Source organism: Gambusia affinis, linkage group LG10 (genome assembly GCF_019740435.1).
Source record: "Gambusia affinis linkage group LG10, SWU_Gaff_1.0, whole genome shotgun sequence".
In the NCBI taxonomy this organism is placed as follows: domain Eukaryota; kingdom Metazoa; phylum Chordata; class Actinopteri; order Cyprinodontiformes; family Poeciliidae; genus Gambusia; species Gambusia affinis.
In genome coordinates this window covers 19,023,805-19,051,689 of record NC_057877.1, presented here as the reverse complement: position 1 = coordinate 19,051,689, position 27,885 = coordinate 19,023,805, and the positions used below count along the sequence as shown (strand labels likewise).

At 35.6% G+C, this 27,885-nt stretch overlaps 1 protein-coding gene across 3 annotated transcripts; it reads left to right on the top strand.

Moving 5' to 3' along the window:
- The first annotated feature begins 7,731 nt into the window (after positions 1-7,731).
- On the top strand, positions 7,732-26,243 carry tbxa2r (thromboxane A2 receptor). Of its 3 annotated transcripts, none has more exons than XM_044129343.1 (3): positions 7,732-7,835; positions 20,992-21,850; positions 25,059-26,242. In XM_044129343.1, exons 2-3 carry the CDS (start codon positions 21,059-21,061, stop codon positions 25,401-25,403), a joined length of 1,137 nt encoding a protein of 378 aa, XP_043985278.1. In that variant the 5' UTR covers positions 7,732-7,835; positions 20,992-21,058; the 3' UTR covers positions 25,404-26,242. The 3 variants fall into 3 exon arrangements, with proteins under 3 accessions (XP_043985278.1, XP_043985279.1, XP_043985276.1); XM_044129344.1 differs by lacking the exon at positions 7,732-7,835 and adding an exon at positions 13,975-14,236 and having other exon boundaries at positions 25,059-26,243; XM_044129341.1 differs by lacking the exon at positions 7,732-7,835 and adding an exon at positions 20,704-20,760.
- The last annotated feature ends 1,642 nt before the right edge of the window (positions 26,244-27,885 follow it).

Here is a 27,885-nt window from a genome sequence, read left to right as displayed (position 1 = left end):
CCGTTTTGCATGTTTGTTTTTTTTCCTGTCTTCCAAAACATTTATCCTGATATTGTATTCATAAGACTTTATTTATCCCCTGGGGAGCAGTTAAAGGAGGGCATATGGAGTATTCTTAAAAATAAATACAAGATAAATAAGTAAATAAAAGGAAACAGCAATATAAATTAACAAGGTCCAATTGAGCATGGAGGGAATTAAGTTTGTGCAATTAAAATCCTGTGGAATGGGGCAATGTATTCGAATGAGGGTTGGGCATTCAATCATTCAAAGTCAAAGAAACTTTCATCACAGTGACCGTTATTCAGCATTGTTAAAATAATATAATACAGCAAGCTCAATACGTACACTTATCAAAAGAATCTACTGATATTCATTCACGAACCAATTAGGACTTTCTTTTCAATTACTTTTCTTTTAAAACAGTAGCAGATGGTAATTCTAATCTGCTAATTTTCAATTTCCTACAATATGCTAAATGGCTAATTCTAGCTTGAACATTAATAGCTTTCAGCTGTCTTATATTATCATAGTTCACTTATACTCTATAACTTTGTTACTGCCAATAGAGTTGTTTTGGGTTCATCACTGCTTTTGAAAAATACATCAGTACTTTTGTGTGAAGCTTCTATTGAGCTTTGCTTTTATGTCTAACAATCACAGTGTGATGCCTTGGCAACTCAATATTTATTTTCACACAAGTCTTTGGATTCTGCGTGGCAACCATGCTAATAATATTTTTTATCTGTGGTTAATTTCTGAATTAGGAATTATTTTAAAAAGATGCATTAACATAATCAAGATGTTTTCAAAATGTTCAAATAAATATTTGAATAGAATTATTGAATTAGTAAATATGATAACATAAAAAAAATTTAAAGTTACAATACTACATACTTTGTGTTTTCCCATCTGTTAATAGAGAAATTACTGTTCTTAAGCCTTTCTAGTCTAATTGCATCAACACTTGCTTTGTAGCTCAGTCGACTGGAACCTGCATCCTAAAATAAATAAATATATGTGAGCCGCAGGACAAGTGATGAAGCAAACAGATGGTGCATCTTTTTGTTGATAGATGACTTGATTAGCTCCCGCCTATATTTATCCACCAGCCTCTTCACAAACATCCTGGTGTGTCCTTACGCCCCTCTTGAAGCTTGATAAATGCCACCCAGCCAATCTGATATTGGTGCAGAGGAAACCCCTCACCTGTTGGTATTTGCTCTCTCGTCTGTCCTCAGGAGAAGGTCTTCAAATAACTGCTAACCTTAAAGTAAAAAATATCAGGTTTAATTGAGTTAAGACCAAAGGTTTTGCATTTAACTATTGTTCTAGACTACTAGATTTCTGATATCGTATAGAGTACTCTTTATAACCACCACATAAAAATAAATTAAAAGTTTGGTGGGGAATTTAAGACTCCAAGTAAAGTTAAATGGTTGTAATCGTAAAATAACTTATAGTGAAAATATCTTAATCTATTATTATGACACTAATCAAAGGTATTGGTAAATATTATATATCATGCTTCAGACTTAAAATTAAAGTGGTTATTGTGCCTTTAAAATATATTTTTTTAATGACAAAAATATGTATTCTTTGTGAATAACAACTACTACCTCTTCATTTTTAAGCATGTCCCTGGAAAATTGTTGAGCCATCAGGTCAGCAGACTTTTTTTATCCACAGCTTACATACAAACATGTACAAGGTACTCTAAGAGTAGAGCTTCTGTTGCCTTTCTGCTTGGACCACATTGGCTGTCTTTGAAGCTCGGCCTCGTATCCCTATTGTGGATTTCCCTCTGTTCCTTCTTTCCATGACTGATAAATACCTGTGACCCTTGCAGATCAGAGATTCTCTGACCCAGTTGTGCAGCCATACCTGTGTGGCCCTTGTCAAGTTCACTCATATCCTTATTCTTGCCCATTTTGTCTTCTACTACCACATCAACTCAGGGGACAAAATGTTCACTTTCTGCCAAATGTGCCTCAGCTAATAGTGGATGCAATGATGAAAGATATTACCTCACCTGTTAGATCATACAGTAATGCCTCTCTGGTGTAATTCTGTCATCCTGAAGTAACTTAAAATTGCTTATTCTTTTCTCACCTTCTTTGTAGTGTACATTAAAATATATAAACTTGAGCAAACTGAATCCTTTTGACATTTTTAGGTTAGTAAATGTTGACCTTGAGAAATAAAATTAGAAAGATATTTATAGACTATGTTTAACAAATTCTTAGGTCTCTGCTGAGAGAAAATGTGTGACCCACTTTATATCCTCTTGTGCCATCAATCCTTTCATCTAGTGACAAAATGTCAAAATGTACATCAAAAAATTCAGTTTAAATTATATAACCTTAATTGAATGTGCATCCTCAAAATTGGTCTTTTATGCATATTCATTCTGTTGTTGCTTACATGTAGATTAGATGAGAATATACATGTTAAACCCAGATTATAAACTCTCACTGCAAGCTGTGAAAATATTTGGCAAAGTAGGAAAGTGTTGTCATTTTTCAAAGGGTAATATATACACAATGGCACCTTTTATTTCAGGAAAGATGTTCCTAATTGTAGTTTCTGAGAGATATTCGAGTCCTTTCTGCTGTAACAGTGGCAAGCCAACAGACCGAGTGTGAGGGTAGGCGAGGAAGTGAATTAGGGCAGCGATTATGCAGTGATTCAGACAGCAGCTCATTAGGACCCAGCTAAGCAAGCAATCAACGAATCGATGTGACAGTGGACCCAAAAGCCACAGAAATTTGTAATAAATGGCAAAGCGATAAATTGGATTATCCACAGCCCCGTGGCCAAGCTCTTTCCTTTTGCAAATGACAAATCAATCCAATCACGCTATGAAAGAACAAAAAAAAAAAAAAAAAAAAAAAAAAGCCAGAGAACCAGAAAAGGCGCCTTGTGTTGCACCGACTGGGGACGTTGTCCATCTGAGGAATGCGTCTTGTTAAGGGTGTAGCTATCCAGAGGTCATTTCGGTATGATATTCAGGGCTCTAAAATATTCATGGCAGCCCATTAGATGTTTATGACTGCCATTTATATGGGAAGATTTACCGACATTTGAACTGCAGCCAGAATCATAAACGTGTCAGGCGGGCCGCGGTGCTACATGTTTACTGATTTGCCGCGCAGAGCGCAGCTCAGTATGGATGATGTACATGAGCAGCCATGGAGCCCCAATAAATAAAATACAGAGAGAGTAGAAGATCTCCTAACTCCTTGTGTCTCTTGTACTTGTGTTCAAAGCATGAGCGATGGATCTGCTCCATTAATCCGTCAAATCACTGTCACTGCATGCCACTATTCATAACTGAGGACCAGGATGACATTCTGATGGACAAAGAAGGGAGGATAGATGGTTTATAAACTGTTCAAACATACAACAGTTCAGCTGGTTAAATTGCAATGCAAAGGACTTTGCTGCCATCTGCAGGAAAATGTGTTACATTTCATCACTGTGCCTAAGCAGTTTGCATTCAAGTAGTTTGAAGATTAATATAGAAATTATTAAAAAGCTTTGTCTTCTCCAGAGGCGTTTGTGTTCACTATGTTAATTATACCTTTTCAAGAAAGTCTGTAGCGATATGCTACATCAGTACCAATGTGTGCATTCTAGGTCCTAAAAATAAATGTAATTTTGGCTATGATAAATGTAATTTTACAAAAGCTTAATGAGGATTGTAGAGAAGCCAGTTACCAGCTGCCACGTGGAAGCAGTAGATAGCGGAACCTGGAAACTGATGAGACATAGTTTGAGCATTTGTGGTTTGCTACATCCTGTAATCTGTTTTATGCTCTCTGTTTCTTCTCTTCCACCTCTGTGTGCAGTCACAGCTCTAACACTGAAGGATTGATGTTTTTAAAAGAACAAGCATCCTTTTCAAATGGGAGGACAAATCACTCTCTACACTTTCCTTTCAATCTATCACTTCCAAATTTTAAACACTATTTCTGTTTTATCTCTTCTTGTAATTCAACTGGGGTTTTTTAGGCAAAACACAGAATAAATAAGCATTTAAAGCTAGCATAACTTTAAAGGCCACTGGGGTTTATTGTGGAAATAATATATTTAGTGTTTAGAGTTTTTTTAGCCTCAAATTATATACCATTGCAATATATTTAAATTTGAGGTTTGGGGAGAAAAAATTTGAAAAATTTTAAGAGGGATGAAAACTTTTACAAGGTACTTTAGCATGCTTTGGTGGTTTAGTTTATTGCTTTGTCACCTTGTTCTGTTACAGTTATTTTTTCTTTTGTTTCAGATTTTGCATCTGTTCATCCATCAAAACTTGAAGATTGATTTCTAGATTATTTACGGAATTAAACCATGGGAATGCAGCACACAAGGTTCCCTCACAGATTACTCTGACACAGCATGTGTATACAGATGAAAGCAGGTTTGACACAGTGGCTGTCATCCTAGGTTTTTGTCACCACCAATTCCCATAAAAGGACAAAGAATGTCACTAGTATAAATGACTGTTATATAATGCCTTGGCTCTGATTAGCAATGGTCCTCGCTTACCAACCGTGAAAGTCCAACAGAAAAGTCTTAAAATGTTTTTCATGTTAGGCGAAAAACAACTTTATAGCTGCCTCTGAAAACTCATTCAGACTTTGGTCTCAGATATCTTGTGCAACCACTGTGTTCATTAGTGTAACATGCCCAGTAGTATCCAGATAATGTTTCCGTAATGGGAAACATGTGAGAATTACGGCAGTGAATCAACCCCCACAATCCTATTTGTTCTTTTTGTGCTCTCAAGCAAATTTTACAGTAATGATTAAGGATACATGAAACCATCTGCATGGAAACCATTAAAGCCTTCTTGTACTCATGTACATTTGAACACAATGATATCACATTCCAGCAGAGTTAGAAGCTGGGAAATTGAGTTTGGGCTGAAAAATGGTGATAATGGGTTATAATTCTAGTTCAACCAGTTCAGGCCAACCCCCCTACAGGGAGCTGCATGTATTCAGCATAACTTACACTCTGAAATGTGGACATAACACAATTTCTCATCATTCTGCCTAAATATGGTAATAAGAGTTCCAAAGAACAGATGTTTTAGCTGACCAGCAGCATTAATTTAAATTCACCAATTAGGGATTTCAGTCTGCACGTCCCAGGCTTGTCATTACAGCTTTAGTGGAGTCTTCTTGTGCTTCTGCTGAAGACACTGACTTATGCTACATTACATTGTGTAGTAATGTACCATTCTACAGAGCTTAGTTTTATAACTTTTGGAAAGTCAAAAGAAAAACATTGTGTGTTCAACCTTTTATTATCAACAACTAAGCACATTAAACAGGCTGATGATACAACTTTTTTGATCATTATAAAAGTTGTATCATTATTCTTGTCTATATTAGAGCTCCACACAATTTTTGGTCTATGTTATGGACAAAATTCAGTCCTAAGGTAAGATTATGTGAAGATTATGTGAAGTCCCCATCAGCCAAAATTAAATATTTTGGCCTTAATCGAAAAGCTGACTAGATGTCTAGAAGACCTCTAGCCTTGTTAGGAGAAGCCAAGTTATGTAAACAAGAGTGACGTAAAAAATGGCTCTAGACATGCCTGTCCTGTCATGCCTAGTCACAACAGTGTTTCTATTTCAAAATCAGTGAGCGATCCACTTTGAAATCTCCATTTTTGGACTTTGAGTATGTCTCATACTATATTCTATACTTTGGTACCTATGGATGCTGGTGCCTGGATATTAAATAGAAACAAATATTGTCACTTACGGTCTAATTAAGTTGGAGTGCTCAAAGAGCATTTAAATTTCATTATCTGATGGTAAGTTGATGCTTTTATATGAAAAATAAAATTTAACAAGATGGATGAAAAAGTAACATAGCCAATCATAATGAAGCAGAACAGTGAATATCACACCACTAATCCCAGTAAAGAATATATTGAGAAAGAGGACACATGGAAAACGACACACTAATTGCTACCTTTTAGTTTTAAAAACATATCGTAGCATAATAATAATAAAAAAAATCATCAAGATTTTTTTTCTTGATAAACTTTCCTGTCATAAATTTCATCAACTTTCCCCAGTGTGACAGGATTTGATGTTGAACAACATGCCCTTTACTTCTTCACTTTTAAACCATAAGTAATATGTTTTCAAAACACCAGCACATATAAGAAGAGGGGAAATGGTGATAATGAATATTTAAAATCATTTGGTGTCAAGTCATTGGCTTGCTACCAGTCATTGGCTACCAGTGACTGGTTGATTGATAGATGACATCCACTCAGAACCATTGTCAACTACTGGACTTCTATGTCATCTGAGGCTGAGGGTCCATTTAATTGTGACTCTCCAAATCCAGGAGTTTCAGATGAATGAGAATTAGGCTTTAAGCTGTCTGGCTTATGTTTGCTTATTTATGTTTGTTGATATGCTTTAATTATATAATCACATAGCAAAGTAAAGACACTGTGGGAGAGACAGTGCTATTACTTATTGTTATCTTTGTGCCACTGAAATAATAATGACAGCTACTTTTAGTTGTCCGAGCCTTTTAGCTGTTATGTACTTTTAATGTTGTCATTTAAAGGTTCATGCTCTGAACCTCTATATTTTTTTTTCGTAATGTAGTCATTTTTATTCAAGATGTAGCAATAAAGCTGCAGTAAGTAACTTTTCTAAATATATATATATATGTTTACACATTCGTTGATACTGTCACTATGTCATGACAGTATGGTATGAGACAGATTATTTGTGAAAAAAATTGAGCTCCTTTGCCTTCTCCCAGTGCAAACTACAAGCAACCAATCAAAGTATGGAGGCGGGTCTTAGCACTGTCAATCACAATCTCTTGCGGCTCTGCTCCTCCCTCTCCCCTTCTTGCTCTCTGCTACCACTACAGCTTTTCCCGTCAGCAGATCTTGTGAATGTTCAGACTTGTTAGCACAACCGTTGACAACAGATAAGTGGTTTTCTTGAAATGTTAAATTGTTTCTCCCCCATTATCATACTTAGCAGCAAGTAAATGAGATTGAGCAATGGCAATAAGACCTTTCACCTGGCTCTACTGTGTGGTGCATTTCCTCAAAAGGCAATAATTGTCCATGGAGGAGATCATCTGAGATATTTTCAGAGATTATGTCTCATGACAAGCTGTCACAACATGGTGACAGCTTGAACAATGTATAGAAGTCATTCTGTATAGAAGTCACACTACGGCTTTAAGAAAACACTCTTTCAAAACAGGTTGCCTACGTTTTAGGTAAATATTTTCACTCACCTTATCTACTTAGCATATTTATGTAAAAATAAATAGAATATTTTAAATGGTAATAAAGCTTTATATATATTGGACATTACTCTGCTTGTTGTTTGGTCAAAAACCTGGAGACATCAGGAACAATTATACATGTGCCAATTAATTCCGATACATTTATTTTACATGTCATGTTTATTGACTAAAACAGCAAATAAAAACAAATTTAAAATACATAGTCTTCATCAGTAGTTGTTGCTTTACTATTACCTGCTGCTCTTGGTGTGTGAGGTCTGCTGACTCACTGAGAGAAGACACCAGAAGCTGCCTGTCTAAATGTAAGTAACTTACAATTCTTGCTTCAGCATGCCTTCACAGATGTTAGGTAATGACGTTAAGAGCACTCTTTTTCTTTCAGTTGTGTTTCTAGGTGTACTGGAAAAGAATTCGGTGGCAGCTCCTCTGGTCGTTTTTTGTGCTATCATATTTTTGTCTTTTATCTGTGTATAACGGACTAATTTTTAGTTCTCCATCCAGGAAGATATTTTCAATCTCAGCAGTTTGGTAAGTTTCATTCCAACCACAAGCTTTCCTTCTCAAATCACTGGCACAAGCACAAAACAGTAGAGACACCGATCATGTTACTTGACAGGTCTGTTCATGTCGTCAAAAGGCATCTTACTGTGTGTATTTGTTTCTATGTATACTTTCTCATTTTTAATGGTAATGTATAAATCTAATTTGTTGATATACACCAGAATAATTTGTTTTCCTAACCATGTAACTTGAACAATATTGATATGAGGCTTTATATAAATATATATTCCAGTAATTTTCATTTTTTTGCGATGGTTTAAGGCAGGAGTCCTGAAATCCGTCACTCCAGAGCTGGTGTCCCACAACTTTTAGGTGTGTCTCTGCTTCAACACTCCCGAGTCAAATAATGAGGTCTGACAGTGAATGACAATAGACAATAGATAGGTAAAAATGGCAATAGATCAGAGTTTGATTCATTTTCTCAGATTTGAGTGAATTCAAGTGGTCACATTACACAACATTCTAATGTGAAGTTAAGAATTACAAATTCAAAACTGAATACATGTTGAATGTCATCAGAAACATCCAGATAAATAAGTAGCATCTAAGCTATGCTATTTAATAAATTGAGTTGCTCCCTTTTCTTTGTTTTTTTTTTGGCTAATTGAGAGGATTGGCAGCCTGATGTTGAGAAATGTTTGCTTCCCGAACTGTATTGAGGTTTTAAATTTAATCCAATTACTAATGTTTGCCCTTGACAAATGTAATGCATCATTCATACATGAAGCTTACCAAAAATTGCTTGTGCTGTGGACAACCATCCTCCACTGTGAAGAGACAAGTGCTGAGCCGAAATAGGTGGCTGTTAATATTAATTTAATATTTAACCAACACAGGGCTTAGTTTGCTTCCTCCACTGCCATTGCTAAAACTACAAGCAGACTACAGTTCTCAAACAGCGCACAAAATAGATGTCAGTGTTCACATCTTCTGTTCACTGATTTGCCCGGTACAAAATCTACAGGGGAATCCAAGTGAAGGGGACAACAGCCAGATTAGAGTAGGAAGGCAATAGTGAACCAAGAGGTTTGGGGACAATGTTGCAAATCTTTTTCTCTTTTTTTTTTTGATGGGTTTAAGTGCTTTATCTAAAATTGCAACAGATAACCACTGACTTTCTACTTCAAAAGTGCTGTGAATGTTTGTTGAAACTTTCTCTGTGGGTTCAGATTATAAATTTGACGTAGTAACATAATTATAGGTGGTGCTGCATAAAAATCTGGTGTCACCTGCTGAAATGACTCAGTGACTGTATCTTGCTCACTGAAACAGCTTAAGGCGTGTAACACCTGTGATGAAGACGGAAGTATTCAATCGAAACATGTCAAGCATGTCTGAAGAGGTATAGAAAACAGTGGCCTAACAAAAGAACCTATAAGACTGTATTATATATATAGACACAATGAACTTCATCAATAGCTTATGGAGTAATAAATGTATTGTTTTTGTTTTTTTTCATGAACTTGCACTAACAATGATTTTCCACAAAAAAAAAAAAAAATTATGGTTTGCGTCAAACTTACTCAAACTGCAGTCGGATATTTATTGTTAATGTGTTTTTTCTTATTGAGCAGTGAAAGTAAATAAAAGGTGCCTTTTGCTTTAAGTATTTACTTACTGGAGGGTTTTATCAAATCAAATCAAATCAAACTTTATTTGTATAGCACATTTCAGCAGCAAGGCATTTCAAAGTGCTTTACATCAAATCAAACACAAAAACACAATGCAACATAGAATCAACAATAAAAACACAATTATGTTTGTGCTGCAGAGCCACCGCTAACAGTTAGCTCCTCACTTCAGCAGTTCTGATGGAGCCTGTCCCATTCAGCGCTGCTGTTCCTCCTCCTACACTTTGGACTGAACCATTGTTCTAACAATGGAAGGGAGAGACTTAATTTTTGTCTTTCTTTTTTTTTTTTAGATAAATGGAAGATTTACTTTGTTCTTTGTTTCTTTTGCCTTTTCATATTGATATTATTTAAATTCAAATGTTTCTTCAATGATTTTTTTTTTTTGGAGGGGGGCACAATTCTAGTCTTTTCCAAGATTGGGGGGTTCAGACCTGGGATTTACGCCTATATATACAGAATCCAATTTAAAATGTTGTTGTACACCTTCAAAGCCATCCACAGCTTCTCCCCTTCCTGTCTGATCTCCTGTACATACATCACCACTCATTTACAATGTCTTTGTTTTTCTTCTTCCACCTCCCTGTTCCCTCTGTCTGCAAAGCCTTTTCATTCTACTCCCCACCTCTGGAACGTTTTACTTCCAGATATACCACATTTTGGCTCTCTTCATATTTTCAAATCATAGCTCAAAATGCAACTGTTAAAATTTGTTTTTTAACTGTAATATCTTGTAATATCTAAGTGTATAAATTATTAAGGCATGAAGAAGAGAGATAAGCTAAAAATGAAAAATCTAAAATGTGATAAACGATTCCAGCCTAAAAGTCCTGCAATAACTAAAACCTGAACATGAGAAAAGCTGAGAAAATCTCCCTAAATGTTTTCAAAAGGTTAGTCTGAGTTCACTAATACCATAATTTAACCTTCTAGAATTATCATGAGGTCACAGGAGCAAGTCCATATTAAGTAGTTTGCATAATTAGTATGCAAACTATACAAAAGAACTTGAACTGATGTTTGCAACCTTTGTTGTGAAGTTAATAGAAGTTTCAGACTAGTCTGTGGTTGAAGAATAGATACAATTTTCAGCTTACAATGACAAGGACAGTAATAAAATTGGCTGACGAGATCACAGGGAGGGTTACATGGCGGAAGACGGGTTAATTCACAGTATTCTGGTGAGATAAGCTTGATGCTTTGAATTTTCAAAACATCTTCTGTATTATCATCATAAGCACACAGAAGAAAATATGTTTAGACAGCACCAGTGGCATACACATGAAGGGACTTCAGCCAGAATATTCAAATCCAGACCCACATCATGCCAAGAGTGGTATTGTTCTGATAACCATTTTGTCTCTGTAAGTGAACTTTTATCAGAAATCTTGGTAATAAGACAAACCTAAACAACAATGAGAAAATGTTCTTATGAAATTTGATCCAAGGCCAGATGTGTCAACTTCTATCATTAAAATCAAAGAAATCAGACTGTTGCGATTACACTCCCACCTCAAACTACTAACAATTGGAACTTGATTGTTCTAAAATGGCCATGGAGCTGTCATAATTTTACTCATGAAAAACCTCCATAAGTTTCAGTCAATTGCCATTTTACTTTGCACCATTGAAGTAAAAAATAAAAACTAGTAAAGGTTTATCAAAAGTATGTGAAAAACCTAAAACAAAAGGCAGGCAGTAAATACTGAAGGGAGGTTTTACATTAATTGTGTGTAAAGACGGGGACAAAACAATGATCCTCAAGGTTCACGAGTTCAGAGGTAATTTCTGTGTTGTCTTCAGCAAAGATTGCAAACATGTTCTACTGGTTGTTATGCTAAATTTGAATTGTTTTATTTTATTTTACCTTTATTCAACCAGAAAAGTCCCTTTAAAATTAAAAATCTTTTTAAGGACATCTTGACCAAGAGGCCGCAAAGGTTACACAACATTTACAATTAGTTATACAATTAAAATGCTATGGATGTTTAAACTAGGTTGTTAATTACCCACAAACCCGCATGTTGTTGTAGATATAAATACTTACATCAATGTAAAGACATATCTTGTAAATAGAGTTAGCATTTATTTTTAAAATTAAGACTACCTCGAACTGCTCCTGTTTTAATTATCCAGTGGGTTTGGTTCTCTTTTCAACTGTTCTTTTTTTCCAAATTGAATTCCTTTAGACAACTAACTAATCCAAATAATACGTTGACTCTTGATACTGACTCTACAGAATCCCATTTTAAAGATCCAAATCATCACTTTAATACTGTGTAAGGGTTGCTTGTTTAAAACAACTCGCTTTATGCATTGATAAGGGGAAACAAATAGGGACTTTTTCAGACTGTACACAAGCATGCGATTGTATGATTTTAATTTACATAGTTATCATACCCATAATTTGCATAAGTTCAGAAAAACATTCTCAAGTTTCATGTATGCAGTTTTACAACATAGACATATCAGAACAGCTCTCTATTTGCATGGTGCCAGTTCTTCCATCCATTTTTGTTTGTGGGAATATCTCATGAAAATGTTGAAATGTGATACTAAAATAAAAAATAAAATGTGTCCATGTATCAAAATGTTGAGCAAGTATGGAACACGTCTGTGTGTCACAATATCTGTAAGTTTTGTTGTTGTTGTTTATTTTTGATCAATCAATCAATCAATCAATCAATCAATCAATCAATCAATCAATCAAATTTTATTTGTATAGCACATTTCAGCAGCAAGGCATTTCAAAGTGCTTTACAAACACGGAAACACAATGCAACATAGAATCAATAATCAAAACATGACAGTAAGTCAAGTTCCATCAGTAAATTTGTAATTGATTACGTTTCAAATACAATCCTAAGCAGGTTGGTTTTTAGTCGAGTTTGCCTCCATAAAAGGTTTACCTGTTACACCCCTACTGTGTTATATGGAACAAGACTGTACACAAGCATGCAATTGATGTTAGTTCACCAACATTTTTCTCAAATGTTCTGTATTTGATAATTAAAGAACCAGGCTGTATTGTATTAAATTGATTGTGCTCTGGATTTAGAAAATAAAAATGGTCACAAATTACAGAAAAACTATGCAATTTAAAATGCACACTTAATAGTTGGCACTATGGAGAGAAGGTCAAAATACATAGTAGGTACAACATTTCAAATGAAGATAACAGTTGAAACTAAATGCATTCTAAGTACCATTATAGGCTGATAATGATATCCAGTTGTACAATGGTATGTGACAGCAGAAGAAACCCCACTCGTGTCTGGACTTCTAGATGCTTCAACATGCTGTTTTTAATCTAAGCTTCACTCTGCAGGCCATCTGTTTTTTGGTATGTATGTGAGCATCACTCACATACCAAACGGATGAAGTCTTAAGGTTTACTTAAGTGTGATAAAGTGTAGCGATCCGGGCACCCACATTTCATTCAACATCCAACAAGCTTTTATCAGTCACTCAGGCAAGAGAAAAGGGGATGAGGGCTTAAAGTCGCTCAATAAAGTTAATACATCCACTGTTGTACTCCCATGCTGTATTTACAGGTCTGTACCCTGCTTTTGCTTTGTCCTTATGAACGTTTTTCTGATAAAATGGTTTAATAAACCTCTTTACTGAACAGCTGGATTTCTATTTAGCAGCTCTGTTAAATTAGTGAACTTTGTTTACTATTTTGATTACTCTGGAGGTAATTGGTTTCACTGGGATGTATTTAGTGCAAGGATAAAAGAGGCTGAACACAAATTCATATAGGTGTTTTTTTCTTCTTCTTTGAATGAAAAGCTTTGAAGACACTGTGTCCTTTCATTCAGTCTCACAATCCTACTATCCTATTCTGTTGGACTATATCAAGGAAGCAAAGCAGGAACTATTAACAAGAGTTCTGGTATAATGTTAAAGTAAGTCTTGCTTGCACTTTTGTTGTTTCCAACCTTACATGTTAACTCCACTGGACAAGACCCAGACTAGACGTTTTTATGGTCTGTTGTTCCACTGCCTGCATTATTTCTATGCCCTTATCAGGAAGGATTGCAGACACTTGGTGTCATGCCAGTCAAACTGGTTTCACTCCTCTGTTTTTAGGTACACTTTATGCATTGTTGGGAAGGAATTGGTGACTTAAAATTTTATTTTTTTGTTGTGCCTGTTGTGATTTTTGGCATTCCATGACTAGCTTTTCAAATAGAGACAAAAGGAAAATTTGTTTTTCTTTTTGACCCCATTCAACAGTTACTGCCTCCCATTTCTCATTCATTGTTAAATATTCTGTAGGGGTTTTTTTTTGCCGAGATAATAAAAGGTTCCCTTTTATAAACACTGACACATGTAGAGAACTAGGGATTTTAACAAGGCCAAGTGAGAAATGTTTTCCCCCCTACATGAACTTTCCTGTGTATAATGCCAGAGCCCTTCCCCTTTGTTTTCCGGGGAGGAGTGATGCAAGTTAAAGGAAATGTGGCCAGAATGAGACAGATGAGAATCTGAGCTGCTGCAGGAGCAAACACATCCAGGAAAAGGAAATGAAGATGATTCTGAGTAGCTGCTGATGTGCTGCAGTTTTGTTGCATTTTCAGATTAGCCATCACCTGAGACTTTTCTTAAGCTACACTCCATTTGGCACTTTTCGGTGTGCACTGTTTGTATTACTGTAAACAATCATAGAAGAGCATAGGAATGATTCGGGTAGAGGAGTAAAAACTTCCCTAAACATTCTGGAGAGCACTTATGGTAAGTCTATCTCTTTTTCTAATACTTAATATATTTGTATATGTGCTCTTCAACAGAATGGAACCATAAATTATTTGAATTTTCCTTTGAGTATTCATGCTTATACCAAGATGTGTTCAGTCATATTATATTATTTAGTTTCGTTTTGTTGCTGTCGGTAACCAGAGGTAGAGGAAATGTGAAAAAAACACTGACCACATTTGACTCTATGTCAGAATAACAAAGCTGTGCTCTTCCTCTTTCTATAGTTTGCTGTTAGTTAGATTCATATGATATTTTACTATTAAAGCAAGCAGCAGATCAAACAAGAATACCTCCTGCTAACATAACCTGCACATTCTCAGACATGTCATGCATGCCATCACAAGGAAAATGTGTGAAATTGTCTGAGGGGTTAGTCATGTAGATTTTTGTTGATGTATCACTGATTGTGCTTAACAACACAAAGTGAAAGAGGCTACCATGGAAAATCTATCCTGTAACATAAAGCAAATGATTGTGAAGACACAAACACAGATTTTCATGCTGAAGCTTAAAAAAAAAAAGTCTAACTGCCATTTATAGCCTTGTCATATAGAGTGAATATGAAAAATTATATTATATTATATTTTTAAAGGGAGAGTGGTAGGATATATAAGTGTTCACCTGTACCCTTGTCCCTTTTAGGCAAGGAACTAATGCATAATGGGCAGTAAATATGTCTTGAGAATTTGTTTATTCCTATTCTCATTTTACTGTCTATGTTTTGTTGTCTTGTTATTTTGCAAAGTGTGAAAAATTAATTAAATAAATAAAGACATTGTGAGAAAATATGTATTGCTTGTGGTTGCAAACCATTCATGATTCTCGTATGACCTTGTAACAAGGCAGCCTTTTGCGGTTGGATTTTACAGCGAGGATAAACTTTGTGGCAGAGTCAGATGGTTTATGTATATTACAGCAGTGGTTTATGTTTCACACAAAATCATCACACCATGGGTGAAAATGCAGCCTTAAGTAGTCCCAGCTGTGACGGACCAAACCCCTTTTAATTCACAGTGGAATCTCAATTCATCAATCTCCACCTATTTAAATAAAAGACCTTTTTCTAAATACAAACATTTCCATTTACTTTTTATAAATATTTTATATTTTATCATTACACCATAATGAAACACCACAAAACCCATAAACAATTCCCCCCCACCACCACCTTTTCAATGGCCTCTCTCGGAAACTATATATGATGTCTGGACCCCTGGGGCAGTATTTGTCCAAGCACCCTGGAGAGGACACAGAAAAGATAGGTGTCGCTTCATATTAGCACTCAACAGATTATGCACAAACATTTGCTCAGTTTTACCCACCAGTAGCTCATTGCTTTGAGCAACAATTATCCTCCCTTCACAGGCAACCACCTCATTCGTCAATGAGGAGCAGCTGTGCAGAGCTCAGAACAAAAGGCTATATGCTAATCACTAAAAATACTCAATAAATACAATTGAAACTTCTTGTGTGCAAATTGTTATTGATGTGCAAATCTATTCTTAAAGTGCAGTGCTAAGTAAAGTGCTTGTTAATAAAGTGCAAAAAGTGCTTTTAAAGTGCTATACAGTGACTTAAGTAAAAATAGTCCCAGTAATGAAGATCTCTTCATTACAGACCTGAAACACAATAGGTTTGATGATTAGTTTTAGAGGAAAGCTCATTTTCCCATACTGATTCTCAAACGCAATGTTGGTCTGGACATATTGACTGTGAGTGGTAATGACCACTTTCTATTAACGGCAGCTTCGAGAGTGTTACTTTTCTTTTTATGTTGTACCAAAATGTTATTAGCAGAAGAGGTCAAGGTTTGACTTTGTGAAAACTTGGAGTTTAAATTTTTCTAGATGGATAAAACATGTATACAATGCAAATAACCATAATGTTACTTGCATATGCTGTGAATGTTGTTCATGACTGAAGTCAAACTGTTGGAAACCAACTGAATTTTTCTTTCTAACAGTTCAACTTTTTGTCAGACTCGCACTTTAAATCCCTGTAGTTGGACCTCTGAGGTGTTCACAGAACAACTGTATTTATTCTAAGATCAAATTACATATATGTGGACTATGATGCAGATCTCTAGTTCACATGTGCTTATTTGATTTGGCTTGACGCATAAAATCAAAATTAATACTTAAAATACATGTTTGCATTCATGGTGACCGGGGCGAATATGTCTGCAAAACACTGCAACCCAAGTAGTATTCATACCAACACATTTAATACTATCAAACTCTCTACATATAACAGTTACATCCTCTAAGATTAAGATACAACTGACACTAAAGTGCTGATTTTTGTTTGTTTGTCCCTCAACAATACAATAAGAGAAGTTTCCTCTGTGGTTGACCTTGTCCCACTTTCAAGTATGCAAGCTGAACAATAGCTTTCGGGAAAGTAAATGAGGTCAAGACAAATGTTTCTGCTCCATGTTATTGGAAACTAACAGGCAAAATTGACAGGCTTGGGAGAAAAATAAACACAAAACCCCCCAGTTTGGTTCCACACAAATGTATTCCAGTGATTAGAAACTATCATAAATAGGATGTTTTTCAAATTATTTGACCATTCATTGATCACAACCTTTGTAATTTGTTATACACTTAAAGAGACTTTTTGTGTAAGACAGTGTTGCATTAGTGGAATTTGTTTGCAAGGTAGTCTTCACAAAAATTTTCATATCAAATGATTCGAATTTTGCAAATAATTTGTCTTTTGGCTCCTGGGAAAAGTCTGTCTTACTCCTATGCACCTGTTTTAGTAATACATTTGTAAATGTTTTTTGTCTTTGTGTTTTTAGAGCAGTATTTTCATGGAGAGTTTCTGGACACTTACAGAAACAATTGTCAAACATTTTCATCGATAGTTATGCATTAATTTCTCACAGTTCAAGATTTATTGATCTTGGTTGCATTAGCCTATTTTTTGGTTTTTCACATTTTGTCTTTCATGTTTGTGTCACATTTAGTGATGCACGGTCCTGGATCTTTAACAATTTATCTTGCTTTAAAAACCATTGTGTAAAGAAATAATAATAGATTTACTTTAAATGTGTATCTAAAATAGGTTTGAAGACTAATTTGAAATCCCACAAATAGGTGGACTTGTCCACTTTTGGTTTGACCATTAGTAAGCTGACAAAGTGTATTTAGTGGGTTTTCAGCATTCTGACAGACTCTACACACCCAGGATAATGAGTGTTTGAGTTGAGCTGTCGTCCTGGATCAGACTCACTGGACTAAAGTCATGGGACTGTTTATAATACAATAGGTCTCAGTTTCATTAAATCGTGTAATGTTTAGTGCTATATAACGTGCAATTTGTATTTTTCTCTTATTTATGACAGCACTATTTATTCACTTCTTTCTCTATGGCACTTGCATTGGTCACTAGATGAGCTTCATTGCACTACTGCGCATTTTATGTTGGTGTAATGCCAAATGCTATTATTAAATAGTGAGATTTTTTATTTTATAGATTTCCTTTCCATGTTTATTTTTTGTGTTAACATTATCCTCAAAATGCATGAAAAAGAAATAGTTTGCACAGAGCAAATAACCTTATTATTAATTTCCTGACTCTGTCTCCCAACCATCACAAATGTATTTCCTGTCAGGATGTGGCATCTTTCCCTCTCTATTTTAGTTATCAATGTCCTCAAACTCCATGAAAAACAAATACTTTGGCCAAAGCAAGGAACCTTACTTCTTTATTTATGTGAATTTACCCTGAAGAATAATATTTAATTAAAGCTAAAATTCTCTTGAAGACAGTCTCTTCAAGGACACAATGAGAAAGCTCATCCCGGGTTACTTGGGACAACATTTTAGGTAAATTATGTGACTCTGTATAAATCTTCTGTTTTTCTGTTTCCCAACCATCAGAAATGTATTTTTCTTGTCAGGATATGGTATCTTTCCCACTGTATTTTAGTTAAGCTGTCATCTTCCTCATTTCTGACCCCTTCTGCTACTGTTACACGTTACTGTTCTATGTTGTATAAGCTATGTGTAAGATGCTGTCCCAGTTTGCTAACTCTAAAATTCCTGAAACAATGTTTACCCCAATGCCAGTTCTAAGTAAAAAAATAATTATTTATGTTTTCAGATTGCACCCAGGTCTGGCATAAAAAGAAACCCTGTTACAACTGACTCATAATATTTGCATTTCAGATAAATTTGCTTAGTGTGCCTGCTCTGTCAACTCTTTCAAAGCCTGTTTTATCATCTGATTAGTTCCTTTCTCCTGCACCAGACGGTTTTATCTTTGCAATACAACAGAGCTGTTATGTATAGATGTTTGGGGGAATGTGGAAGTGCATTAATTATTTACCCGGAATCAGCCTTATGTAGAAATGTATAAATTATTTACTAGAGAGCAGTCTTACAATTTATGAACTGTGATGGACAATTCTTTTCAAATCATTTTTTGGCAACACTTTCCAAATGGATGGTTGAAAAAAGTAAACAATTTGGCAGAACTTTATTTACAGTGATCCCTCGCCACTTCGCGGTTCACTTATCGCGGATTCGCTATTTCGCGGATTTTCGTAATGCTTTTTTTTTTTTTTTTTGTGCATTGTGCTCTGCATTCTGATTCGCTAAAAACTCACTCCCGCTTCTTGTATCAAAACATGCTACGAATTGTGCTATCATTTTGTCGTCTCGCAGTTATGTGTACGTACATAAACAGCAGCTTGGCAAATTAACATTAAGTTGGCCAAATTATCTTGTAATTTCGAAGAAGAGAACACTGCAGAGCGCAGTCAGGATGCAGCAGTCTGAAGAGCAGTGAAACGGCCTACACGTGAGTCACTGTATTTGTATACAGTACATGTAATAGTTGCTAATTGTAAAAAAAAAAAAAGTTTTCTATTTCGCGGATTTCACTTATCGCGGGTCGTTTTCGGAACGTAACCCCCGCGATAAACGAGGGATTACTGTATTGCATTTTCTTAAAACTTTGCAAAAGTGACAGAAGCTAAGATAGAACTACACAGTATTTATGTTGAATTGTTTTCCTTTGCTGTAAATTATCTTAGTTTTTATGTTTTAGTGAGTATTTGCCGTTAGTGCCTGTCATTTAGCTGCCGTTGCACTGAAAAGTTCCCATTATGGGACAATAAAGGATATTTCCATTCAATTCCATTCTAATTTATTCTACAGACTCCTGTTTTTGTTTTTGCGTTTCCTCAACACTTAAATTTGTTGGATTTGGGATAATCCAACGAATATTATTAGAAAAATATTGTCTGAGTCAGTAAAAAATGCTACCCTACCTTTCCAGTGAAAATTTTACTTATTGCAGGAGGGGAAAGCAATCCAAATCAACCTAGCCCTGTGTGAAAAGCAATCTTCCTCCTTAAATCATTCATTAACTGGAACATTACATTTTGGATGGCTAATTTTAAATACACAGGCAACACCAAATCTTGTAAACACAAAATAAATTACATAGAACATGTCTAACAGCATGAAATAGACTAAAAGATTATTTCTAAGGCTTTGATACTCTAGGAAACTACAGTGAGCCATTACCCACATTTTTCAAGAGAGAAAACATGAAACAGTGGTGAACATTCACAGGAATAATTGGTCAAGTAGTCACTTCAAGAGCACATTGACAACCAACATTCAAACAAGTTGCTGGTAAATCTATGCTTTTTTTTTTACATTGATTTACATCATGAATGTACAACTTGTTGAAAACTGTACTCTACCAGAAAATCCTGGACAGAGATTGTCTGGACATTAATTTGCTGCCTTAATGTCAAAGTGAATTTGGCATATATAGCAGGAGAAAGATCTGAAGCATACCGGCAAATTAATCTTTCTAAAAGCTTTTATGGCACCGATGGCCTTTATTTGCAGCTTTCAGACAGAAAATGGGCACAGAGAGAAGGGAAGATATGCAGCAAAAGTTCCAAGGTTGAGAATCAAACCCTGGATGGCTGCATTGAAGACTAATTTCCTCCATATGTGACACACCCGCTCTAGCTCTTCACCATGCACCATCAGCAAGTTCAATTGTGAATAACCCCTTCCAGTTTTCAAGACATGATGAGACACAACATTAAGCCCACCACCCAAAAACCCTCAAACGTGTTTGCATTCTGCAGAGAAGAGTGAAAAAAAAAACACTTCACCCTCATGTCAAGACTCGATGCCAGTTATTTTCTTGATGGCTATTGTTGTGACTAAGGACTTTTTCAAAACCAGCTGCTTCGGATGTTTTTTTTGTTGTTGTTTTTTTTACTGTTATTAGATAAAATTGTACTTTTCTGCACTGTTCTGGAATTGCAGTCTGCCTATAGGGTTGTAGTTTTGCAACGGCACCTAAGGAAATAAAAAAAGTCATTCAATCCATGTTGGACACCCTTCCAAGTATTCTGCAGTTCAAATCAAAACAAGAGTAATGTATAAGCATTTTATTATTTGAAAATCTGACATGTCATGGTCCTACACCCATGGGGTTGTTTACTGCACATACAATTCTAGGTAAGCGTCATCGAATGGCACGTTACATGTCGTCCCACCAAAATCTTAGCGATTAGGTAAAATGTAAAAATTCAACAGAATCCAGACTTTCTGTATGGAGCCAAAGGTAGAACAGAGCAACAAATATCCTACCGAAAAGTTTGTTTGTAGAGTGGTTGTGACTTTTGTGTTAATTATCAACTAAAACTTAAGTAAAGTCTTGAATTAAAACTTTCATTTTCATTTGCTTAGGTGAATGAAGTGATTCCTGCAAGCTTGTACCATCTCTACATCTCTGAGTGATTTGAATTTCCATCTGATGAGCATCATGACTGACTCAAACCACACCCCATCCTGCTACGCCAACACCAGCACTCCATATAGATATTCTCCTGGCATTAACAAAGTTGACTACTCAGCTGCCTTCAGCACTTTGGGCCTCATCTCTAATCTAATTGCCTTTATTGTCCTCATCAGATCCTTCAATCAGACAAAAAGTCATTCCCGCTCTTTCTTCCTCATCTTCCTGGGTGGTCTTGTAATCACTGACTTCATGGGTCTGCTGGTCACTGGCTCCTTTGTGATTTCGTTTTACGTTACACGTGTTGACTGGACCAAGTCAGACCCTGGCTGCCACTTTTGCAACTTCATGGGTATGTCCATGGTGTTCTATGGATTGTCCCCTCTGCTACTCGGTGCCACCATGGCCACCCAGCGCTTTATTGGCATCAATCATCCATTTGCAAGTTCCTCCAAAATGACCAAGACAAGGACTATTTCCATGATGCTGATGGTGTGGTTTGTCGCTGGAAGCATATCGTTGCTGCCACTAGCAGGCTTTGGTAGTTACCACATTCAAACTCCTGGATCCTGGTGTTTCCTCAACATGACCTCCAAGACAAGTGACTGGGGTTTTGCTCTGCTTTTTTCCCTGGTTGGGCTGATCAGCATTGCAACTTCAATTTTGCTGAACACTGTGAGTGTGGTGACCCTGTTCAAGGTTTACTGTGGAGCAGAGAGGAGACAGCGTAACAGAGACTATGAAGCAGAAATGATGCTGCAGCTGATATTAATCATGACTATTGCCACAGTTTGCTGGTGCCCCTTGCTGGTAAGATGTTTTTTTTTCTTCCTTTCTTTTAGAATGACCTTCTCTGTGTATGTTCATGGCTGCTGTTTTTGGGGACCAATTGGATATTTACGAAGTCCTTGCATAAGAGATTCTGGTTCAATTTATTTCAATTTCAAATTCTTTATTTTTTGAGCAAATATGGAGGCCTTTCTCTATGTATTATTAACAACTTGCAAGGAAAAGAAAACATGGTTTTTAAACTTTGTACATATAAAATTTATAAACCCCATTCAGGCATTTGTATCCAGTCCCATTTCATTCTGACATCCCTAAATAAAGCCCAGTCCAACTTATCTGTCCCCTCATTGATATATAGAGACCAATTATGTGTATTGTAAATATACATACATCTGTTGTATGAAGGAATCAAACTGTTCAGATGGAGAACATTAGTGAACAAACATTAATAAGAAGACTTTTTTCCATCTCTTTTGCTTCTCTTTCCCCTTTTCTCCCTTAATAATGGGGTATTGAATGCTAAATAAAATGGCTGCAAATTTATTTTAGTATAAGGTTGCTTCTATAGACAAAGAAGAGGATTTGATGTAAACTTTAAGTCTTCTGTCCTCTTTTTCCAGCTCAGTACTACAGATGTTTAAACCCTAATAAGGCATCACAAAGAGCCAAGCTCTTTTTCTTTGCATTCTTTTCTATGCTTCATTGGCTTGTACCTCCTTGACAAGTGAATCTGAGAGCAATCTGGTTTTATCTTGCATCACATGTTCCCTTAGTCCCTAATTTGACTTAGCACTTTCCAGGTTTTCAGAAGGAATGAGACCATGCCTTTAAAGGAAATGCACACTATGTGAACCGTTACAGCATACTGTATGTTCAGTGGGGCAACTCATCCCACTTGACAATCCTTTAGACTCTACTGTGACAAAAATGTCACTAAAACTATAACAACCACATTGTGAAACAGCACCACGTTTTGACCAAAATCAACTCGCTACTAATTGTCTAGATCATATTGAGAATATTAATAATGAACATATACAATACTGCGGTGGTCTGGATAGGTTGCTAATGGACTGTGTAGACAATAGATGAATATATAAATTTTAAAAAGCATTTGTCAGTCTGCTTGCAAAGGCTACTCATTCCATCGGCCTTTAGTAATTTTCCAAGACATTATGTGAAAATGTCCAAATTTTCTTTATTTAAATTCCATGTCTGTTGGGTAATTTATTAATAGAGCATGTACTGTTATGCAGTCATGTCTAACCTTAGTTATGTAACATCCCACACAGATATATATTCTGATGTGTTCACTGACTCTCCCTGCAAGTGGTGGCATGCTTTTGTTCTTCATTCGAATTGCCACCTGGAATCAGATACTTGACCCCTGGATTTACATCATGATAAAAGTGTGCAAATTAAGGCGAGTAACAAAATACCTTTATCAAAATGTCATGGCACAGCTTAAACAGTCACTGTTCACCCCCTTGTGTCCTAACAGTGAGCTATAGCATGCCTGTTACACCAGCATGTCAGTGCCATTTGTAATTAAAACCGTGGATGTACATTTGCACAATGCTGTGACAATAATGCCAAACCACCATCCATGTCATTATCATGTAACTCGCAACATGTTATAGTCTCATCATCTCATGTCCCATTATAATTTTATTGCAATTGACTCTTCATTCTGTCCCTCTCAGATAAAGGTCCAGTATGTAACTTTTATAAACAGTGTGTTTTTTTTGTTAATATTTTTACATATTTGCTAAAACTATGTAACAATATAATATGAAACAATCTGTGAAAAAAAATTTTACTTCTCTGGCTTTGGGCACAAAATGCTCTTTTATAGATTGCATTAACATGCTTTTAGTTTTAATGAATTAAATTAGCTTTATTAGGTCATCTTCTTCATCATTAACAGTGGCACAGTTGGCAGCGCTGCTGCCTTGCAGCAAGAAGGTCCTGGGTTCAATTCCCGGTCCAGGGTCTTTCTGCATGGAGTTTGCATGTTCTCCCTGTACACCCGGGTTCTCTCCGGGTTCTCCGGCTTCCTCCCACACTCCAAAAAATATGAAATGGTCTCTCCAAATTCTCCCTAGGTGTGAGTTTGTGTGTGCATGGTTGTTTGTCCTGTCTGTTTCTGTGTTGCCCTGCGGGGTACATCCTGCGACTGTCCAGGATGTACCCTGCCTCTCACCCAGAACACTAGCTGGAGTACCTGCACCCCTCCCGACCCCACTAGGGACAAGGGTGTTAAAAAACCACCTCAATTATCATATTTTTGGCAAAGTTGTCAAAATGTGGATATTTATCTAGAAATATATGCAAACTGACATACAGCATACTGAAGACATAAAAGGGGTCATGTAATCCATCATATTACATATGATAAAATCCAAGTGTACCAGGCGCATGGATGGTTCACTTGAAATATATATTTATATATATAGATATATATCTATATATATCTATATATATATATTTATATATGTGTGGGGGTGCGCGTGTGTGTGTTATTTATTTATTTCTCTTGTAAGCTTCTTTGAGTGTTTGAAAAAGTGCTATTATTATTATTTTATTATTAGAAACCAAATAAATTGGTTTGTAAGGATTTTCCCTTGATGTTTTAAACTGTAAAGATTCTCTGCTGCTGTAAAATCTGTTCTCAACAAAGACTTTCTCTACACTCATCTAATGATTTGCATGCAACCATTTATAATGCAAAGATGTGGATCTGCACTAATCAACTGTTTTCATTGCATTGCTTAGACAAGAGCAGCATTCTAACCCAGGCTGAATTTTAAACAGAAAATATAAGACACCTGTAGTCTATTTGTCATGTGAAAAGAAGCTTGTTATAGCATGGTTTGTTGCCACTGGAGAATTTGAGCATAACATTAATAAAGCAATGGTTCATAAAATGCAATAATTTATGTAAAGCAAGTGAGGTTAACTGTTTCATTGTTATTCCTACCCCACAGGGGTCATGACACAGTTAGCACATAACTCGCATATAATTATTTTTCAGGATTTGAGTGAATTTGTAATATTAACCAATTCCATCTTTTTCCCTCTTTTTTTCAACTTTTCCAACTCTTCTTAATTTTTAATTTTTATCCTTTATTTTTGTCTTAATCTCTTCTAATTAATCTTATTTTCCTTCATCCATCTGTTGACCTTTCTTTTCAATGTTATACCCAACCAACTATTCTACAACTTTTAGGTCTTCATTGCCCAGACAGCTTTTGCCAGAACTGGTTTTGAAGTGAAATATCTGCTTCTCTGCATACGCTTTGCAACCTGGAACCAAATCCTAGATCCGTGGGTATACATCTTGTTTCGCCGGTCAGTTTTGAGGAGAGTGAACCCTCATGCTGACTGGTCCCGTACCTCCATCATTTCTTCGTCTTCATCTATACGTGACAATGTCCATCGATTCACACGGTGTACACTGGGACCCAACCTGCGCTCGGATGTCCCAGAGGATCCTGAAAAATTAAATGTGATGCCCTCCTCTCCAATAACACCATCCTCCCCTTCCCCACGTTTGATTGGATCTGAGTTATAATTACCTAGGAGTCACATAAGTGTACCTGTAAATGTGGTCTGCTCTGCTGTTGTTTTTCATGACAAATGTGAGGAAATTAACTTGCATGGTTCCACAAACAATGCGAAGCAACTATCTCCTTATGGCTCTGTGTGGATTTAAGATGTCTGATATCATTATTCTTTCACTATATGAGCTTAATGTACTTGTGTACAGAGATATAACCTATATTCAAAAATATACTTCAAATAGCACCATATGCAAAGCTAAGAATGAAATGTGTAAGCTGGCATTTTTCAGTTTTTTCTTGTGGATTTGGTATATTTTATAAACAGTTAATATGTTACTTATTATAACAGAAATATGCTGCAATATTCTGCATAAAAAGGAGTTTATACAGTTTGAGAATTACATATTTAAATATCAAAACATGAGAGTGGTCAGTAAGGAAGCTTTTGTGATCTTTACAGATCATCAAAAACAACTTCCTTGATATTTTTCTTATCTATCTATCCATCCATCCATCCATCCATCCATATCCACTGATTCCAGGGTCATAAAGGGGATGATGATGGTTGGGCTGTCATTTGGTGAGAGGTGAGGTACTGTACATGCATTTTAGTATGAAAAAAAGCAACAATTATAGGACACAAAGCAGAGACCACCAATACCTTGAATATGTTTATAAAAATGAGTCAATATGATTGACAGTATTACCTTCTGCTTTGTGCTTTTAGTCAAAGTGAAAAAAGAAATATTTCAATTTCTTGTCTTAGTCAGTGATTTGTAATTTAACAATGTGATAGTAATGTGGTTTGTATTCATTACACGAAATATTAAACATCTTTAAAAATGTGTTTTGTCTTTTGTTCTTCAATGTTGTCATTCTGCCTTAAAAACACATTATGTTCTCAGTGTTGGTGCGCGTTCTGATCAAAATATAAAGAAGTGTATCTTTGAGATAAAAATTCTATTAGGGACACATTTGTTATGCTAACAATTACATTGCTACATGAATAATAGCTTTTTACAAATAATTAAGTTTGCACCAATTTTTAGTTTTGAATTACTTTGACTAAAGGCCTCAAATTCGAGATTTTGGCAAAATATTTGGATCTTGTTGAATCAATAACTGTATCGTAATTTTCATTCATCAGTTGCATTAAAAGTATCTAAAAGAAATTTGATTCAGCTTAATGCCATGGCTGAAATAGTAGCTTAGAATATGGTAATTAGACTTACAAACGCATAGAACAAACTGGCTAAAAAGAGATAGGGGGATTTAGTTGCTCTTTTTTATTTATTTATTTATTTTTTTATCTAGGATTAGATATAGGAAAAAACATTTACAAATGCCACCAATTTTCATTTTCAGAAGTTATTTATTAATGATACTATCAAATTAAATCTCCAAAGGTCAACTTTTATTACCGGAAAATAAATTACATGTATATCTAACATTGCATAGTTCAAGGCCAATATAAGCATTTTTTTATCAACAAACACAGCCCCTATATAAACGGTAGATTCCTAAAATGTCATAAAAGTACAGAGCAGGGGCTGATGAAAGATTGGTCATGTTTAGTGTTTTGCCACATAATTAAACTTTGAAAAGCACTTACACAGTTGTCAAGCTAAATAAATGAAACAAAATGTAATGTTTATTGTTGTGAATTTACAATTTAGTTTGTGCAAATTAGTTTTTTTGTTGTTGATTATCAAATGCTTCCACACCCATTTTTGACTTTATTAATTCTTTTGGTAGCCTCAGGAGGGCGAGGCTATGTCGGAAAACAAAAACAAAATCTACAATGTGCACAAATCTGTTTTGTAAAAATAAAAAGATTAAATTCAGGGTAACTTTTAGACTTTAACATTTCAAGGTTTGTGATGCTGTTTTTAATATTATTTAAAAGTTGACAAACTGCACCGATACTTATCAAGTTAATAGATGTCTGATTGTGAGTCATCAAGGCATTTTAGTTAAATATAGCTTTACTCTCCCTGGATTACAAAGACTTGCTCTGATGGTTGTATTTACTCAGTGAAAACTGACCAGTGATGTGAACCATGACACAATACAATATACGGTAGTCTCTGCAACAAATTATAGCGGTGTATTTGTATTCTGTGTTTAAAACATACATAAATAGGCAAATTCAAGAGACTATGTTAATACATGTTCTTTTAATAGGAGTAGACATGAATGTTCTCACTTTTCAGTCCATATACAAACAGTGCAAAATCTTTTACATGCGCAGAAGATCAAAAGGATACACAAACTCCTTTGATCTCCTCATTTTATCAAGGGAAGTAAATGGTCGAGTTCCTGTTTGGCTGGTCGTGACAGATAATCTGTTACACAGAGCAGGGTCATTTAGCAGGAAATATTCCCATTGGTATTCTATTTTCCCCATAAGTTGGATTAATGTCTGAGCAGATACTTTAATTTCAAGACCTTTTTAGTCGCGTGCTACAGGGATGGTATACGTCCAAAGATGTA

What these genes read in the sequence shown, in the direction of transcription:
- tbxa2r (XM_044129344.1), top strand. Translation starts at nt 21,059, where the DNA reads ATGAGCATCATGACTGACTCAAACCACACCCCATCCTGCTACGCCAAC. An exon ending in TTTGCTGGTGCCCCTTGCTG is followed by an intron (nt 21,851 to 25,058) that starts GTAAGATGTTTT and finishes TACAACTTTTAG; the next exon opens with GTCTTCATTGCCCAGACAGC.